Raw genomic sequence first — 20,875 nt, forward strand, 5'->3', positions numbered from 1 at the left:
GGTGGGAACTTGCATGTTACATAAGTAGGTCAAATTTTAACTTTGTCTCAAATGTTGATATTGTAGACCTGAGGGAAAAACTTTAATTTAGGATTATCCCCCCCCCCCCCCAAAAAAAAAAGAATAATAAAAAAAACCTGAATTACAGAGTTGAATCATACCCAAAGCTACCTTCCTTTGAAGCTCTACAGTCTTCCCTAGAAGAACCATTTACAGTGTACAATACTGAGCAATACAGTTTGTAGTCACTGACTCTACTCTCTAGGATTAAATGTGCTGGTTGAAATGTTTTCATGAATATTGACTCTACCAGGAGATAAAACACACAACTGTAGGTGTTTCTAAAATTTACAGGGCCACCTCTGATTTAATACTGCCACCCTTTAGCTTCTGAATCAATTTAAAGGATCTTATATAAACCTCATGGTAACATAACAAAAATGAAACATTTCCCTTTAAGTGGCTCCTGAACACTGGTGTGGAAAGTGTTTAGCACATCAATCTTCTCTTAACTCCCAGGTGAAAAGGTTTCTTCTCTTGTCCTTGTAGAAACAGACAATAATATCACAAGCAGGCTGCCTGAAAGAAGTGAGTCAAAGAAAAGGTTTTGGGGGAAAAAGGGAAACAATGAACAATACAAGTCTATCTAGTTCATGTCACTGTTCATCACGCTGAAAGGAAAATAGGTGACCTAAAAGGATAAACACGTGCTTAAGAGAAGAGAGGAGAGGGGGGAGAGAGGAGGGGAGGGGAAAACTGAATTACAGAGTTGAATCATACTGGGGAGGGGAGGGGAGGGGAGGGGAGGGGAGGGGAGAAGAGAGAAGAGAGAAGAGAGAAGAGAGAAGAGAGAAGAAAGAAGAGAGAAGAGAGAAGAGAAGGCAGGCAAAGGAGCAGTAATTCAGTAACCTGAATTAACGAGCTTCCTAGAATGGAAAGATGATCCTTTCTGGAAACACTTACCATGGTTTCAATGGGAGTTTCTTGTCCCATCTGCTCTCATCTCATCTCAGGCAGCACCACAGCTTCCTATGGCCTACAAATGGCTAGTTTACTTGCTATTCTACTAACTATAATCACATTTTAACATACACAGAGCATTTTAAAACCATCAATTTTCAAGTCTATCAGAGAGAATATTATTTACCCAACATACTTGCTGGAAGAGTAACAGTGAATATAGATACAGTGGAGCAAAAGTCTATAGATAGTACCATCAAGTCCGTAAGCTTGCTTACGACTTTTTTATTTTAACTTCAGAAATAAAGGGACAATAAAATGAAAAAAAATCATACTATAAGAGTGGTAAGACAGAAAAGAAAGAAGCCATTTCCTTTTTTTCCCACTGTGCTAAAAAGTCTATCCTTAGATATATTCCACCCAGAGCTGAGAGTCAGTTTCTGTTCCAGCTGGAAGGAGCAGAGTCCCGAGTTAGTCACTGCTCAAGGAGCCTGCCGGAGAAAGACTAGGTCTCCAGGGAAATTTAAGACAAGACACAGTTTATCTGTCCATACAGAGTAAAATGTAAAGTTCACCACCAGCAAACTCCATGAAATAAAATACTAAATAACTTCTTTTGCTGTAACTCTCTGCAAGTAAGTTTTCTTTAAAAAGGTTACATAACATGTTTTTATATAAAAAAAACTCTAAGAAAAGGCAACAGACCTCCCTCCTTTCCCACAAGGCACTTAAAGCATAAAAATATAACTTCTTAAAGATATTCACCTAAATATCTTTCTAAATAAAGTTGTCTAAAAACGATGACCACAGTTCAGACTACAATGTTTTGGCTTAAGGTATAACTTAATAGTTAGACAAGATGAAGGACGAAAGGTGGTTTGTTGCCTAGGAAAGTGAACTCTTTTCCTTCACAACATCCTCATTCTTGGCAGGAATGTTGTGAGAATTAACAAGGGAACATGTGCAAAACATTCAAAGCTCTTTGAAGAAATGTAAGCTCTCTCTAGCAATCTGAAGGTGTGATCGCTCCTAACTCGCACATTCTAACCACAGCAACCTGGGACTGGGCAGCACTTTTCAACTCTTTGCTGACTGGAGATACCCCAGAGCTCTACAAAGCCACACACATCTTCACTTAATTTGTCTCTGCTTTAAATACCAAAATGATCATGATGCTGCTGGGCTTTTTTCCCCATCTAAAGATTACAGAGTTTAACTGTTAATAGTGCTATCTGGCCAAAAGCCAGCATCTACAGAAAAGCCTTTCCCACTTTGTTCACAGCACTAACTGATCTTTCATTTGCCTACCGCTACTTTTTGCAACCTGCTTTTCAGACGTCTGAGACTTCAAGTTACCACAAAACAATTTCATAAAAAATAGTTCCCTCTCTCATTTGGAAGGTTGTAGACCAGCTACTCTACACGGCTTTCCACCTATCTGAATGGCAATACCCTCTGATCAATATAGTCCCTTGAAACAGAGACGTTAATCAACCACGCAAGCTTACAATTATGGGCCTGAGGCTAAGCTTTAGATCTAATGTCAAAGTACTAAAAAGAAAACGACCTATTTACTGAAAAGGTCACCTAACTTTTTTTGATTGCACGCTCCTATCTGAGATATTTGACTATTTACCTTTAATATGTATAAAGTTACATGTGTATTTGGTTTTAAACTGAATGTATGGACTAATATATAATTATAAAATGAATCTGCAAAAAATAAATTTTAAAAGCCTGAGTGAGATAAAGAAATTTTACTCTTTTCTCCCATGCCTCACAGATTGTACATTATATGCCGTTCTTCTGCGACTGCTGACTTAAAGAACCACTATGTTCTAGTCTAAGTATCCTTTTCCTATCACACAGCATTACTATGCTGGAGGCTGCTTTAGGTCTAACCTTGTATCGAATAGATCGGCTTGGAGAGAGAGGGTCAGTAAGATCTTCCATGGAAAAAAGGATGCCACCGTAAGGGAACTACGGATTATCTGTGCCGGAAACTCTGTTCTCTCGATCTTTGGGGAGCTATTATTACTGTGCCTCTCGTGGAAGAAGCATCAGAGATCATGTATTAGAAGCGTGAGTCCTCTCTTGAAGAACCTAGTCCACTCCAGCAATGTAACACTATAATTGATGATGATTTGTAAGAAAAATGCGCAGAATCCCCACCATGGGCACCCTGCTGATTCCAGGACAGACAGAAAGATGGAGACAAAGACAATCAACGTGTGGTTCTCAAATCATTCCATTTACCTCTGAAAATCAGGAAGTTCTGCCCTCTTGTGTCAGGCCATTATTTAAGGCCTGAGGGGCCCGAGAGGCCTCAGAGAGGCTTTCTGAAGAGTGCATCAGGCTGAACTCGACGGCCCTTAATACCCACACCCAGCAATCTCAACACCTTTCCTCAGGCTTTTTAGAAGATGACCTGCACACTGAATGAATTTCCTTCCAAGTCAGAAATTCTCAGTCTTCCTCTAGGTAAGAGGAGTGCAGTCACTTAAAAGGCCTGGAAATGTGTGCTGGGAGCTCAGTTCCTCACTGACCACTCCACTTTACGGAGACCTAGACACAACACTATCAGTTCCTACTATAATACTGACATGCAACAGAGAATGTGATCAACAGAAAATCAATGAATAAAACTAAGTATGGCATGGAATTCTGGTCCTTTTAATCTTCTTTCCACCTAAATTACCCACTGATGTGTTACCCACAGCACTCCGTGACTGGCCACTGCACACCCATCACCTTCCAGGATGAGCCAGTGTGCCTGAGCAGTCCTTGCCTGTTGCTACCTTCGCATGTTGGCAGCGCTATCAATAAAGCCCATCCTGAAGGTCGAGACTAGTGGGAAGAAGAAAGGCTAAAGGACACTGTGCGTGGGAAGGGCTGGACCTGCAATCAGAGCGCTCTGAATGTTTTCAAGCATGTGGCTGAAGTGGGTAGGAAGCTGGCTTTGACTCCCACCGGCTAATCAGCATGGTCTGCCTCACTCCGGGCACAGTTCCGCCTCCATCAGGAACGACCCAGTTGAGACAGGATGGAGGATGGGGGGATGAGAGCATGCCACGACCTCCTCCCACAGCACCGTCTCAAAACGGGTCCTTTGAAACAAGAGAGTAAAATGAAGTTCCTCAGAGATCAAGGCCTGGGTGTTACTCAGAAACTGTGCAAGGACGGGCCTGCTTGTGGTTTAACATCAAAACTATGAGCAGCTACGGGGGCTGAGGCCTCAGTGTACGTCTGTACACCGAAAGAGTTGGGGCTATTTTTGTTGAAAAGTTAAAAGGGCTTTTAAAGTTATGAAAAAAATTGGTGACCTTTAGAAAAACAATATAATTATCTTTGACTCTTCCAAATATAATCCTTGAGATATTTTAAATAGCAAGCAGCATTACTGGAAAAGGCAAATAACTGTTTAAAATAAATTAGGCCATAGGCTAAGGGAGCAATGGCCATTATGACTGCTTTAGAGAGCTACAAGATTCATGACTTCATATTTAATAGAAATGTCACAGATGTGTAGAGATTTGGGGGAGACTTCATTATCTGAAAAGAATGATTTCAGCATACCCCATAGGCTTGAAGGTAAGAGAGAGAGAATAATTTTCTAAAACTATTATGATATTCTAACAGGTTAAAACACTGATTATCTTTACTATAGTTTCTTTCACTCTCCGGTCTCCATTATTTAAATAATGTTTTTTAGTACATCCAAGACTTAGACAAATAGCCACACGGCAGAAACAGGGCAATGTATGTGTCATGTTTTGATATTCTTCAGAACTAGGAAGTAGATAAATCAGCCCCTTTCTTGGTTCTAGCTGCCAGCATTAACTTAGTCGTTTTGACCTCTAAGAGCACTGCTTTGACCTCTGCTCATGTTCCACTCCCAATATTAAGCACAATAATACATCACTTCCAAATTGATGGAAAAGTTAGAGAGCACCTGGCAAGGTCACCACATTAAAAGCAGTGGCTAATTTTCGTGCAGAGTTCGGGTAAGAATGAATCCAGATAAGAGTGATGTACATACCTGTACCACAGGATCTTTTGGTAGGTGTGATTAACGAGACATGAGCTGTGTCTGTGCATGGCCCACCTGCAAACAGAAAGGCAGGCACATCAGTCAAGACATATCTGCTACATGCCCAAAGCAGCTATCTTGGAAAAAGAGAACTCTAAAAAGGCAGTGATCAACATGCAAATGTGCCTAACACGGGTAGTAGGAAGGATGGAGAAGAGAATGGTAGATTAATCTTAGTTTAGCAATTTAGAGCTATATTCTTTCTACATTAGAACACGCTTTTTATAAAAAATCATTGAGCCTCACATAATATTAAGAAGTTCAAGGATAGTCTGACCATGTGTGTGGTAGTGTAGTGGATAGAGTATCGACCTGAGACACTGAGGCCCCAGGTTTGAAACTCTGAGGTCACCAGCTTGAGCACAGCAGGCTCACCAGCTTCAGTGTGGGGTTGCTGGCTTGAGAGCAAAGGTGCTGACCTGAAGCCCAAGGTCACTGGCTTGAGCAAGGGGTCTCTGGCTCAACTGGAGCCCCCAGGTCAAGGCACATATGAGAAGTAATAAGTGAACAACTAAAGTGACACAACTACGAGTTGATGCTTCCCATCTCTCTCCTCTCCTCTCTCTCTTATTAAAAAAAAAAGTTTAAAATAAAATTTTAACTAAAAGTTCAATACACATGAGAGAAAATTACACACGTTTGGGGAGATGAGTTTTTCCACAAAGCAATAAGCAGGAGTACTCCATCTTATGCTAATCTCAGTGGTCACCATACCTTTGAATTTATTGCAAACTAGCCTTATTTAATGGGGAGGTCTAAGGAACAAATGGCTTGTCAGAAGAAATAAAGATCATTTTAATATATAGAACATTGCTGACCAAAAAGAATGTCCTGTTTAATTACACGAATATGATATGAAGAGGGCCTACATGCAATCTTTGATGGCCCAGAGATCTGATGGATAGGTGTAATTCAAGAGCATGCAAAGTATACTCAGTGTAAAGGCTTAAAAAGCAGTCATTTCAAGACCACCAACAAATTCTTGTTGGTGGTTAAAAATCAGAACCACCAAGGTATTTTTGGTTGATATTGAGATATCCCTAACACTCCCCACCAACCATGCCCTACCTTCTAAACAGGAAATTGCATGCATGCATGTATATATCTCGTTCTTAGTATGCCATGGGAAGAACAGTGGCAATGATCGTAAAGGAATAGCAGACACAAGCAAACGTTGCACATATAGTTTGAAAAGGCTCCTCAGGTGACTATGACTAGCAAAGGTAAACATGGTTAGTTGGCAGAGTTGTACGTCACCTATGACAAGAGTTCCTATCACTGAAGTTCCTCAACAATAAAGAAAGAAAGATAAAAGAGCTCTAAGACCTATTTCTAGAGTTTATGCCACCAAGGTCCATGGGTTTAGGGACATGCAGAGCCCAAATGAGAGTTTACTGTTAGTCCACTCTTCCCTATACCAAGGCTGTAACAGCAGCAAACCTTTAGTGGATGTAAGAGGACAGAGAGGGGAAATGGAAAAAGGAAAGAAAAACTAAGTACCATATTTTTTGCTCCATAAGACACACTTTTTTCCCCCCAAAGTGGAGGGGAAAATGCCCCTGTGTCTTATGGAGCAAATGTTCATTTTTTTTAGCTGCTGCGGGTTCCCAGACAACTAGAGGAGTATTTGAACATTAAAGTCTCTTCTCTCATTTGTTAATAACAGTGCTAATGGTTGTTAATATTGCCTTTGAGTTTACATTGTTGAAATATTATTGTGGTGTATTTTATTAAATATTTTAACAAACCATTTGGTCAGAATAGTTTTTTTCTTATTTTCCTCTTTAAAACCCTAGGTGTGTCTTATGGTCAGGTGCGTCTCATGGCACGAAAACTACAGTAAGCGTATGGTTAATGTCAAGGAGCACTCAGCAAGTACCTGGGATGTGCCACCATGTAGGCTCAGGCCCGGGGAGCTCATAATCATGTTAGGAGGACAAAATTTGAGTAAATAAAGAAAAAACAATATTTGAAAGCAATAAGGAGCTGGGTCAAAACTGATCAAGTGTCAAAGACTATGGAAGAAGTAATGAATGCCACATGTAATCAGGTAGAAAGATATTCATCATTGGCCAGCACCACCTGGAAATAGTTCTCAAGAATAAAATGAAAGTTAGAAAGACCAAAAGAGCAGGTCATTTTTCTACAAATGTCACATTCCCCAGAGGAAGTTTAACATAGTTAAATTCCAGAGGTCCAAATGGGCAACTGTGCCATGAAAGTAAAGACATGGAGAGACAAGGAGCTGCAGGAGAACCAAACGCAGAGCCCACGTACTGAGAACTCCTGTCCGGGCACTGATTTCTACCACCCCCTAAACATGCTTGTAGTTTCTGCTGCCATAGGGGTTTGGTTTGTTTGCATTCTTATTTCTGGGAAAACACAGGCTTTAATATAAGACTTAGTTTAAGACGTGGAACTCTTCAACTTCTTTAACAAAAACTGGGGGTAGAGGGCCCTGGCTGGTTAGCTCAGTGGTAGAGCGTCGGCCTGGCGTGCAGGAGTCCTGGGTTCGATTCCCGGCCAGGGCACACAGGAGAAGCGGCAGTCTGCTTCTCCACCCCTCCCCCTCTCCTTCCTCTCTGTCTCTCTCTTCCCCTCCCGCAGCCAAGGCTCCATTGGAGCAAAGTTGGCCTGAGCACTGAGGATGGCTCTATGGCCTCTGCGTCAGGCGCTAGAATGGCTCTGGTTGCAATAGAGCAACACCCCAGATGAGCAGAGCATCACCCCCTGGTGGGCATGCCGGGTGGATCCCGTTAGGGTACATGTGGGAGTCTGTCTGACTGCCTCCCCGTTTCCAACTTCAGGAAAAAAAAAAATGGGGGTAGTAAAACTGCCCATAAACCACAAAGTGTTGATAAGAATCTTCTGCACAAAAACACTTCGAAACTACAGTTTTATGTTACGTATCGCCATCTTCTCTCTCACCAGATTTTATGCTCCCTAGGGCCAAGACCCACTTTGTCATCTACTTTTGGGTTATGACTCTGTGCACAATGGGCACTTAACAGTGTTCATTAAGAACACTAAGCTAGCCTGACCAGGCGGTAGCGCAGTGCTTAGAATGTCGGACTGGGATGCAGAAGACCCAGGTTTGAGACCCCAAGGTCATCAGCTTGAGCGTGGGCTCATCTGGTTTGAGCAAAGCTCACTAGCCTGGATCCAAGGTCGCTGGCTGGAGCAAGGGTTCACTCGGTCTGCTGAAGACCCATGGTCAAGGCACATCTGAGAAAGCAATAAATGAACAACTAAGGTGTCGCAATGAAAAACTGATGATTGATGCTTCTCATCTCTCTCCATTCCTGTCTGTCCCTATCTATCCCTCTCTCTGACTCTCTCTCTGTCCCTGTAAAAAATTAAAAAAAAAAAGAACATTAAGTTGCTTGACTAAATCAGAAGACTAAAAATCTTTTTAAATTGAGGTATAACAGTAAAAGAACAGTAACCTGAAGCGTACAAATCTTCTATGTACACCGTGATGAGTTTAAACATTTATATACCTCTGTAATGACTATCACATAAAAATATTAGAACATTTTTAGAATCCAGAAAGTTCAAGGGAATGTTTTTAAAGTACAGATCGCAAGACTCTGACTCTAGAGGTTTTTTCTTTTTAAATTAAGAGAGGCAGCGAGGCAGAGAGAAGTAGACTCCCATATGCACCTTGACCAGGATCCATCCAGCAAGCCCCCTACAGGGCGATGCTTTGCCTTTCTAGGACCATTGCTATATTGCTCTGCAACCGAGCTATTTAACACCTGAGGTAAGGCCATGGAGCCATCCCCATCGCCAGTGGCCAACATGATAGAACCAATCGAGCCATGGCTAAGGGAGGGGAAGAGAGAGAAAGAGAAGCGGGGAGGGTGGAGAAGCAGATGGTTGCTTCTCCTGTGTGCCCTGACCAGGAATCAAACCTGGAATGCCAGGCTTCCACATGCCAGGCTAATGCCTTACTGATGAGCCAACTGATCAGTGTCAACTCTGGAAATTTTGATACAATAGGTTGTGGTGGGCAAAGAAAGACATTACTATATATTTTTAAACCAGCTGAGCACAATGTAAGTATTAACAGCCCAGTTAATTCCAGTCTCTGAAAACAAGTTCTTTAACTCCCAGCTTAATATCTGGCCAGCATCACCAAGGTCCCATAGCATCTTGAGCTTCACAGAGCACAAGAGTCAATAATGACTTAACCATCAGAATACTTTTTAAAAAGAACAAAAAATAATTCATCCATTAAAATTATGAAAAGGGAGAATTCAGTCAAATCAAAACCCCTAAAGAAATTTGGCTGGGACTCATGAATTAACATTCCCATGTTTACAAATGCAAACTTCACCTCATCTGTTGGTTGAGAGTTGATCCTTTCTAAAACTCCTAATGAATGAATTTCTGCAGGTTTGGCAAATACACAAATAACTTTAAGGCTACCTAACATATCTCAACAAGCATCACTATGAAACGGTTCTCCAGAGAGCTTGTTAAACTAACAACCCAATCCAATATATTCACTACATTACAGTAAAGTACAAATAGAACCACAGCTGAGCCAAAACCAAATTGACAGTAAGAGTAACTGGCAGTAATAATATATCCCAGCTTTGATAACTGTACAATATTATAAACAGAGGGCTTGGAATTCAGTTTGGTCTGGCAGACTATATACCCTATGAAACTCTTTAAAAATCCAGAGTAGATGTATTTGAGCACTGTACACAATTAGGTGTCATACAAAATTCTTGTACTCTCAAATAAAAGAAGTAGCTACAGGAGATTATGATATCAACTCTACACAATTAATTACAAATCAACTCTGCTAAAATGGATACAGGAAATTACAGGCCACTCAAGGGGAACCTTTTCAGGTTTTTGTCCACAATAAAAAAATATATAACATGAGTCCCATGTAGTTATAGCAAACAAAATAATTTTGAGAGATGATGGTAAGGGTCAAAGTCAGGGCATCTACTCCATGAAGATATGCTGTGGGCATTTTTTTTTTTACTGGGTTAATACCTGAGAGAAGGGCTGGCACATGGGTCCATAAATCTTGTAAACTCCGGGCCCTGGCCGGTTGGCTTGGTGGTAGAGCGTCAGCCTGGCGTGCGGAGGTCCCGGGTTCGATTCCCGGCCAGGGCACACAGGAGAGGCGCCCATCTGCTTCTCCACCCCTCCCCCTCTCCTTCCTCTCTGTCTCTCTCTTCCCCTCCCGCAGCTGAGGCTCCATTGGAGCAAAAGATGGCCCGGGCGCTGGGGATGGCTCCTTGGCCTCTGCCCCAGGCGCTAGAGTGGCTCTGGTCGTGACAGAATGATGCCCTGGATGGGCAGAGCATCGCCCCCCTGGTGGGCGTGCCAGGTGGATCCCGGTCGAGCGCATGTGGGAGTCTGTCTGACTGCCTCCCCATTTCCAGCTTCAGAAGGATACAAAAAAAAAAAAAAAATCTTGTAAACTCTGGTATATTTGGCCTTTCTTCCTCTTCTTCCCAAGCAGCAGGGAGAAAAGAGCTGATAACTTAAGAGCAAGGTAAGAAAACCTCTTAGTGACTGGGTTCTATTAGTAAAGTGTGTGTGTGTGTGTTCAGAGGGATCAGGTCGGGAAAATAAATGTATTTCTAAGCACAGAACAATTCCCATCATTACCTTTATATTAGTGGCAAATGAGTTTGGAATGTTAAGTGTTGGATTTTTAAACATTAAGAAAAAAGCATAAACTTCCGTCCTTAATCTGGTAAGCTCTCTGGGGATTCTGAATCAAATAACAAAATTAACCAACCTGAACTAACTTTCAGCCAATCATCATGAGTGTTTTTTGCTTTCTTTCTTTGCTAAAGCAAATTAAGTATGTGAATCTTTTCAAATTTCTTCATTATCTGAAGATATTTAATAACACACTATCATTTTGAATTTGATACTACATTCAGAAGACTTTTCTAAGTTTCAACAATTTAAAGTATGGAATTTGCAAATAAATAATGTCTGAAGTAGCTGGTAGCTGTGACCACACGCTGAACATCCTGTCTTCTAGGGATACTTCTTTCCTTGTATTAAAGGCGTCATACATAATGCAGCAGTATGGATTGCATTTGCAATTCCACATGAGAGCCATGAAATGAAATTCTTCAGCTACATTCCCAACAACCAGAAATCTTTATAGCATTTGCAAGAGGGTAGTGGATTTTCTTGGGGAGACAGTACTGATTTCAGCCCTATAAAGGTGAAGACAGGGAAGTCAAATCTACGGTACATACTAACTTCAATGTAACCAGCAAAACCAGAAAGACTGAATAAAGGTATCCCACTAACTATCAAACACTCACATTTCAAGCTAAAGTAGAATTCTTATATTTTCTTTTTCAGCTGTGGAGCTCCTGAGCATGTCAAACACCCAGAGTTACCTACCTGTGCAGTCTAAGCCACAGAGCGCCCGCAGACTAGGAATCAGGAGGAAGCAGAGAGCACAGGTTCGGAGGGCAGCTGCATTTAGGGCTGGCAATCATTTGAAGTACTCAAAATTTAAGGCTGAATAAATCCAGAAAAACATTTCTCCTTCACCTTGAAAACCGAGATCAACAATCTACTGGAAAGCCTGTGTTCTAACAGCTGTGATGACTGGTCATTTTCGGCCCTGGTTCTACTAGCCCTCATTGGCTGAAGTGACGCCATGTGCTAAAACACATCAATTAGGACAAATACACTGTCAAGGAGTCAGTCGGCTAAAAATTGCCAGAAGCTGAATAATCAAACAAATATTCTATCAATTCTTTCATGGCAACTGCAAAACAATACACAAAAATAGCCTTTCCTTTTGCAGAATCTAACACTTCAGTATCTTTGCTTAATTAACATGACATTTACATAACAGTATCAAATTAATTTCCAACTAAAGGCACTGTGGGCTAATTAGAAATGCATCATCCTTTTTTAACCAGCTTGTCAATTCCACTCTGTCTTCATCTGCACACTGTTTCCCTTTGCAGCACGACTTCTCTAGGCTCACTGTTCCAAAGGGGATTTCGGACAACAGATCCTGAATCTCTCCCCGAGAAATTTCATATTTTATTAAGAGATTTTTGATGAAGTTTCTCAAAAAAAAAAAAACCCATGCAATGGAGATAGTAAAATAAACTCTACACTGTCTCTTGATGTAAGAATGAATGTAAAGCTATTTAAAAAAAATATTGAAAGAATCTATATTTCTTTGGCAGTAAAATATTCCTTCTTTTAAAAGCCTTCAATGTACAGATGAAGACTTAAATAGTAATGGTAATAAATGAATAGCATAAACAGATCAGAACGTATAAGAAAGTAAGTCATCTCTTCAGAACAGAAATCTTATCCTCCAACCTCACCCTAAACCTGCAATTCATGAATTGTTTTAATCAGAAAGGAGGCGCCTAATCTGTCTACGTAATAGGGTTTGAAAAGCAGCATCGATTAAAAACAAGGCTACATGAAGATATAATGAGTGGAAATCAAAGGTTACAGAAAATCTTCAGCAGAGATAACAGCTCTCCCATTTCTCCAAATGAAACCTCTAAATTAAACCATTTATGAAGCTTGTTGCACAATCTAATTGTTAATGTCTCAAAAGTTCTAATCCTAACTCATCTTACTCCATTTATATCTAAATTAAGGATTCATGAGAAAGTGATTTTCAAAGTGGGTTGAAGTTGCTATTGCTAGCTCTCTATTTTGTTCATAAAATGCTTCTCAACAAAATTTCATTACCATTCCAAGCCCACTCCCCTAAATATTACAGTGCTGGGCAGTGCTGCAAATATTACTGTGTGTGTGCATGAGGGTGCTTATTGCCCATTGCTCAACAGAAACAAAATGAAAAATTCTCCCTCACCACCTTCCCCAGGGAAAACCATTACAAGCTAAATGAAATCAAGAATGCTTTCCTCTTGCCCTGCACTGACAAACTCTTTTACAGCAGAGTGGACATCCCTATTAATGATCTGGGTTTTTTTTTTTCTTTTTAATGATGTGTTTTGGAAGAAATGTTTGCTCCTGAACAAGCAATGACCTAATTAGCTTCAAGGGCAGGGACAAAGTTTTACTCATCTTGGTAATCTAGCACATCAGGTGTTCAAAATATATTTTTCAATAGGAAATAGTCAATAATATTGTAATAACTATGCACGGTGCCAGATGTGTACTAGACTTATTGGGGTGATTACTTTGTAAAGTATATAATGTCTAATTGTTGTGTTATACACATGAAACTAATATAATATTGTATGTCAATTGTTATTGAAAAATAAATTTAAAAAATAAAAGTACCGAAAACTGGAAATTTGCTAAAAGAATAAATTTCAAGCACTACTATCTCAAAAAAGGTAACTATGTTAATTAGCTTAACTATAGTACTTATTATACTACTCAAAATAATATTTCATAGCTTCATATTCATTTTGAAATATCCCCTAATTTTTTGTGAGCAGTATATTTATATCTATATCAAAAATCAGTGTGTTGTAGACCTTAAGAATATACAATTTTTATCTAAAAGTAAATAAAAACAAAGCAAAAATTTATATTTTTTGAGTATTTAATGAAAATAATCCAGGCCAAAAACAATCACTGAACATACGTAATTATTCAGTAGGGAAGTAAAACTAGTTAAATTTGGTTGATTTTCACCATATTTACATGTTGATCTAGCATGGCAATTCCGAAGCATTCTGCATTGGAAGCTCTTTACATTTAGAAATTGCTGCGGGATCCAAGATAGCGATGGAGCAGGCAAACGTTCCAACGGCCTTCCACTAGGACCAAACTGCAGCTATCACTAAATTTAACAACAACCATCCCAACAACCCACCTCAGGACTAAATGAAGAGAAGTCCATAACCCAGGATTCACAGAAGACACACTGGAACTGGCAGAAAGGGCTGGGACACAAAGGGCTGCCGCGGCTCCCATGAGCAGCGCCAGCTGAGGTCCCAAGGGACATCTCAGCTGCAGGGGAGGTTAGCCCTGTGAGGTGTGGGTCCTAAGCCCCAGGTTGGATGCCTCGGCCTAGACCACCAGAGACTGGAAGAGGTGCCCACAAATCATTTGGCAGTGAATAGAGGCGAGGTTTCTGTCTGTGAGAAAGAGACGGGAGTTCTCAGGCATGCACGCACCCTGTTAAAGGGCCAACACAGAAAACCTTGCTCACAGCCACTGACCCTGGGCTCTGGCGGAGGATGGGCTCTGGCGGAGGATGGGCTCAGCAGACTAGAGTTGAGAGAGAACAGGGGGAGACTGGCAGCCCCAGAAAGAGACATGGTGGAAGAAGAGCCACCAAGATCCCTGTGCTGAACATTCTCTAATACCACAGCTGCCATCTTTCCTGGGTGGAGCAGTCCCTTCCATGAGCCATCAGCATGGGGGAAAGCCACTGCCCCACTCTCAGGACTCTCTTGCCCCAACCGATGGAGATTAAGCCCTGCTGAGGAGTAAGCAACTTTGGCCATAAAGCACGGGGCTGAAAAGACTCAGGGGGTGACAGTGACTCAGCATTGAGGCCAGAGCTTTTGCCCCACATTCTTGAGAATATGACTGGTGTTTCCGCTGCACAGAAGTTGCAATAGAAACTGTCTGGACTGTGAGCAGACCAAATCTCTGAGTTTCAGATGCCAAACCCATTGGACTCATAGTGACCATACCCTACTGAAGTCTGTTAAAAAAATCAGGACAGACCAACACGTGGGGCCCTGGGTTGGGAACCACACCCACCACCTTTCTTGAGCCTGAATTGCCCCAGCCTCTACTGTACCAGAGCTTTTCCCAGGGGCCAAGCCCAACAAGCAGCTAGCAAACAAAGGTAGCAGGAGGCCAATCTCAAGGAGTCTTGGGTCTTTTCCTGACCTGCCCCCAAGCCCAGTGCTGGTTAAAAAGGCAGCCCAGGTGTGCAGCTTGATCCTCCCTTGTGCTCCTAAGCCCAGCAGAGATAGCCACAAACTATGGATCACTTACAGCTCCAAAAAGGTTGCTGAGGGCCATTCATGGGCAGTGCCTTACACTGGTCTGCACCACGTTCCCTAAGGCCCAGACCAACACATCCACTAGCCAGCTGCAGATAATATCAGAGCAGGATGCAACTAGTATTACAAACAGCATATTCAAAGAGAGAGTTCAGCAGGCACCAAACCGAACTGAGGCGAATTCCGCTTTTTGTGGTCAGCACCTGTACGGCAGCTCGCACGCACTGGACGAGGGAGAGCCTCACTGTCCGCTGGCTCCAGTCCTGCATATCCTGCCCCAGTAAGACCTGCTACCCAGAAGGGTCACAATCAGCTCCCGTAGAAGACCCTTTCAATCTGTCTCCCTAAGACCAAGGGCTCCTCAGCTGTAAGGACTTCTGCAGAGGGGGCTGTCATCCCCACCCAACCTGAACCTCTGCTCAGCCATCTGGGGAGAAACAGAACTAGAGTATCCAGCAGTGGCTGACAGATTAGGCTCTGGAGGAGGGGCCACGTTCTCCAACAGTCTTTCTACAGAAGACTCTGGGAAGACCAAGCAGCTGCAAGAGGAGGTGGAGCAGCTAAAAAGTGGAGGTAAATCTTAAGGACCTTGGGCCATTTTATGGAGCTGCTGTCGGCCCTAAGCAGGAGAAAGGTGATCCTTATACACAGGTTGGCCCCACCCATACTCAGGCACAGAAAATGCAGACACAACAGTAAGCAGAGTGGTAGTTCCAGACAGGTAGCACACAGTCGGTTACAACACATCTGGCATCAACCCATACCCAATCCTCACCAAAGAGGATCCAGAACCAACACAACTGGTAGTGGGCTGCAGACCACACCAACACCAGACTCAACCAGCCACACAAGCAGCACACCCAAAAGGGAGACCAGCAAGCACCAGACTCTGCTGGGGACCATTTGAGCCATGGCTGTGGGAAAGAAAGAGAGAGTTTGCGGGCGGGGGTGTGGAGAAGCAGGTGGTTGCTTCTCCTGTGTGCCCTGACCGGGAATGGAACCTGGGACATCCACACACTGGGCTGACACTACCACTGAGCCAATCAGCCAGGGCCAACACTGAAATTCTAAGCCACCATCTTGGGGATCAAAACTAAGAACCCTTTTTTTAGGAGGTTAAATATCAAATGGGTAATAAAGTCAGGTCTATTTTTAGACACTTTTGTTTCTCTCTGTGACAAAGCACATTTAATGTGGACGTAAAATCAGGAGCTGTCACTTCCCCAGTTAGACTTCCGTTCTGACTATTCACAGGCTTAACGGAGGCCCCGCTCAGATTCCTGTATTTGCATTCACCACCAACACGAGCATGAATCCCACGCCATTCACCGAGAGACCACTCAGTATTTGAAGAGCTTTTATTTTTTTCTGACATAGTTCAGCTACCAAGAGTGTTTTTCTTTTTTTTTTTCTTCTTTTTTTGTATTTTTTTTCTGAAGCTGGAAATAGGGAGAGACAGTCAGACAGACTCCCGCATGTGCCTGACCGGGATCCACCCGGCACGCCCACCAGGGGCGATGCTCTGCCCACCAGGGGGCGATGAAGAGTGTTTTTCATAACCCTCGGCTGCGTCAGCAACTAACAGGCTACACTGCCTTCAGGAAGGGAAGTGACTTGTGCATCTTCAGAAGCTGCTTCAGAAAAAAGGGAAAAACATAACCATACAGCTCACAAAAAGTAGGGGACATTTCAAAGTAAGTATGAAGTGATAAAAAAAAAAGCATTTGATTTTTTTTATTAAACAAGAACATGAGAAAAGCAAACATGTGAAAGAAAGTTATTTGATTAGCAAGTGAGATGCAAACCTAACTTCGATCTCATTGGTGACAATGCACCATACAAAAGGCTGGAAGTACTGGAGCACCTGCAGGCCCCCTCGTTTCTGTGAGCAGTGTATTTTGGCCACAGGCACTGCACCATGGACATCTGAACAGCTTCGTGAACACAGGCGCTCTTCTTCCCAGCCCCTGGCTCAGCCTCTCCTACGGGGAGCTGGATCGGCTGCGGTGTTTTCAGAGTGACACTGAATGGAAGGTACCTTAGTCAACCTTCTTGTTTCAGAAAACACTAGTAGCAGGTCTTACTAACAGGACCTCTTTTTGCAAGTAATAGTTGAAAATGTCACAATCTGAATTATGTAGAGAAGTGTTTATAACAATATTTTGGAGTTTTAATATGTAGTTCCTTAACAAGATAGAATCTTATTTTTTAATTAGTCTAAATAACTACCTCTAACGCACCCTAATAGATGCCCCTATTATAATTTTTTTTCAGCCAAACACTTGTCATAATAAAGCTTAGGTTTAGTTTAAAATCAGCACAGTTGTCACCCATTACCTTTGTCTACACCAAATAAACCCAGTATGACAACTGCAAAGGACTAAAGCTGTGTGAAGTGTGGTTGTTCACCATGACCTTTACTTTCACTGCAACCTATAGAGCATTTCATTTAATAAGAATGTTTTTTTAAAAATCTGCATTTGCAAAGAGGGAGCATTGATGATGTTGCTAGTCTGAATATCAATAACTATATAATCTCATAGGTGCCCAAGGAAATCTTTACAGGAAACTAACCTTTCAGATTTGCAGATTTCAAAGGGACCCCTGAAAATGAGTGATTAAAGTGCGTCAGTCTTCTCTGTTGTAAAGGGCAATCTTGAATGGGGAAATTCAGGTGAGAAAAAACTTTTTTTGACAGCAATTTGCACAGTTTAAAAAAACTCTCCCATTATTTTAAAAACTCTGTTAAAAGTGATGAATTGTCGCAACAAGGTGACCGAACTTCTAAATGTGGTAGGGCAACTGCCTTTTTGAGTTGCTTCCACTTGGATTACCAAATGGCACAGAAAATAATAAAAGAATATTAAGTAACTGTTCAAAATCAGGTTCAGGCAATGAGAAGCCTCTCTTTAATATACCAAAACACCTGAAGTAGGTTTTCAAAAGTAAGAAAAATAAGAAAACTTTTCTAAAAATTTAAATCAGTAAGCCTTTACCGAGTGCTGCCTTGCCAAGCACTATGCTGGGTGCTCTGGGGCACAGCGAAGCCACATAAAAGTCTTTGCTAATTTTGAATTTAGCCTGTAAACTGTTACAGAGAGATGACATTCTCATGTCAGAGGTAACCAAGACAGGATGTGATTACACGTTCCAGGTAAGAAATAAAGGGAGTCCTTGGAGGAAGAAATCAGTAAGGATAAAATGGTTTTAAGGTGGGCTTCTGAGAACATGAACAAAAATAGTAATAGCTCAGAGCTCAGCATCAGTGCTGGGAAGGATAAACAGGTAGATACAGTGAAAGTCTAGATTATGGGGGAAGATGTCTGATACAAGATCAAGAATCTGAATGAAATACGTGGTGACAAGACAAAAGAAGAATTTCCTTTTTGGTTTAATACAGTATCGATTAAAGATTCATCTGACAAGTTAATGAAGTAGAACAGGATTAGAAGCAAGAACAATATAAAGATTATGATTATAATTTTATAAAAACACAATGGCAGTGACAACTTCTCAGACATTTAATATTTCTCCATTGAGCTTAAGTAGAGGATCATAAACAAAGACAAATTAGAAAATATGAACAATTTCAGAGTAGTTAAGATTTAGTTTGTGTATTCAGATAACACTCTAAAATTACAAGCCCCTTTAATAGAATAAATTTTAAAAATAAGAACACTGTATAATTTTATTCTAATAAATTTAGAAATCTATGAATGTTTTTATAATAATATTGATTGCCAGAATTGACTTTAAATGAGGTAAAAAAATATAAATAGTCCAATATCAGATATCGGGCCAATTTTATGAGTAAATTCTTCAAACTTTCAAAGAATAGATGTTACAAAATGTCAGAACATACAGGCTACGTGAGACCACAGGAAGGACGAAAAGCTTTCCACAATGAACCTCATATACAAACACACACATACACAAAATTAACTCACTTATTAAAAGTGTAAATTTTTTTATAGCGAGAAAGAGACAGACAGGAAGGTGGAGAGGGAGAGGGAGAAGAGAGATGAGAGGCAGCAACTCATAGTTGCTTCACTTTAGTTGTTCATCGACTGCTTCTCATATGTGCCTTGACTGAGGTGGGGGGAGGGTTCACGCTGAGCCCGTGACCCCTTGCTCAAGCCAGCAACCTTTGCCCATGCTCAATTTGGCAAGCCCGCACTCAAGCCAGCAAACCCAGGGTTTTGAACTGCGAACCTCAGCATCCTAGGTCAATGCTCTATCCACTGCACCACCACTGGTCAGGCCAAAGTTGTAAAATTTAAAGTAAAATTAGCATTTTGAATTCAGCAGTACAATGAAAGAACTAGTAGGATTTACTCAAGGAATGCAAAGACATTTTAACCTTATAGGTCTATTAAATTAGGAGATTACATACATACACATTAAAGGAGAAATCCATATGACCAACTCAGTAGATTCTGAAAAAGCATTTTATAAAATTCACCATTCCTTTCAGATTAAGAAAAATATTAGCAAAGTATAAACAGAAGAGCTTCCTTAACCTGATAAATGATAGCCACAAGAAACCTACTACAGATATTTTAATTGTGAAGTCCTAGTAGAAGTAGTCTCATCAGTTAGGAATGAGGAAAAATATAAAGCTGTAAAAAAGAAATTCTAGCAAGAAATGTATAAGGCTCATATTAATGAAATGATAAATCTTGACTCAAGAATATATGAAGTTTGGGTCCTGGCCAGTTTGCTCAGTGGAAGAGCATCAGCCTGGCGTATAGATATCTGAGTTCGATTCCCAGTCAGGGCACACAGGAGAAGTGACCATCTACTTCTCCACCCCTCCCCCTTCTCTCTCTTCCCCTTCCACAGCCATAGCTCAACTGGTTCAAGCGAGAGCGTATGGGCCCCAGGCTCAGTGGCTGACATTTTTAGCACTTCAGGTGCTAAAAATAGCTGAGTTATGAGCAAGGCCCCAGATGGGCAGAGCATTGGCCCCAGATGGGGGTTGCCAGGTGGATCCCGGTCAAGGGTGCACGTGGGAATCTGTCTATCTCCCTTCCTCTCACTTGGAAAAGAAGAAGAAGAAGAAAAAAGAAAATATGAAGTTTGAATAAAGGAAGACAAATGATGTGACTATATGAAAAAACTTAATAATGTATTAAAATGTCCAAATTATTCCCCAAACTATATATATTTAATGTAATCCCATTTAAAACCACACTGTAATTTTTAATACTTGCACAAGCTGACTAAAAAAAAAAAATACAAAAGAACAAGCCAACAAAAAATTTTAAAAAATAAACTAGGAGGGACTAGCTCTATCAGATATAAACTGTATTTTAATCTCAGGAATAGGCAAGTAGACCAACAGAACAAAATAAAAGTGCCTAAAAACAGATCTATGTTTCTATAATAATAATGACATTTAAAATCAGGCCTATTTAATAAATGATTTTGAGATAACTGGTTATTCATTTGGAAAAATAAAAGGTAAATTCTTATACTTTATATGACATACAAAATAAATTGCAGATGGATTCAAAAGCTAAATAAATTAAAAGACAAACTATAAAAAGTATTAAAATATATATAGAAAAAACAATTTTATAATCCTGCAATGGAGAGTACTTTCTAAGAAAGACACAAACCTAGAAGACAAAAGACTAACAGATTTGAATTTTTAAATTTGCATATTTTCTAATGGAATCCAAGGCACCCAAATCAAAAATAAAAGCCAAGTGACATACCAGAAGGAAATATCTGTAAGATATATAACAAAGATTTATTATCCAGAATATGAGTTCCCACAAATCAGTAAGAAAAAGATGGATAATAAATAAGCAAAGAATGTGTGTAGGCAAATCACTGGAGACATAAA

The 20,875-nt window shown here is 40.9% G+C and overlaps 1 protein-coding gene across 1 annotated transcript in view; it reads right to left on the bottom strand.

The window, feature by feature from the left end:
• ZFAND3 (zinc finger AN1-type containing 3) overlaps window positions 1–20,875 on the bottom strand; it is a 301,844-nt gene that overhangs the window by 57,570 nt on the left and 223,399 nt on the right. Inside the window, exon 4 of the mRNA XM_066359506.1 lies at window positions 5,000–5,065. Coding sequence (XP_066215603.1) covers window positions 5,000–5,065 — 66 coding nt within the window. The remainder of the gene's footprint in view (window positions 1–4,999; window positions 5,066–20,875) is intronic.

This window comes from Saccopteryx leptura, chromosome 1 (genome assembly GCF_036850995.1).
Source record: "Saccopteryx leptura isolate mSacLep1 chromosome 1, mSacLep1_pri_phased_curated, whole genome shotgun sequence".
NCBI lineage: Eukaryota > Metazoa > Chordata > Mammalia > Chiroptera > Emballonuridae > Saccopteryx > Saccopteryx leptura.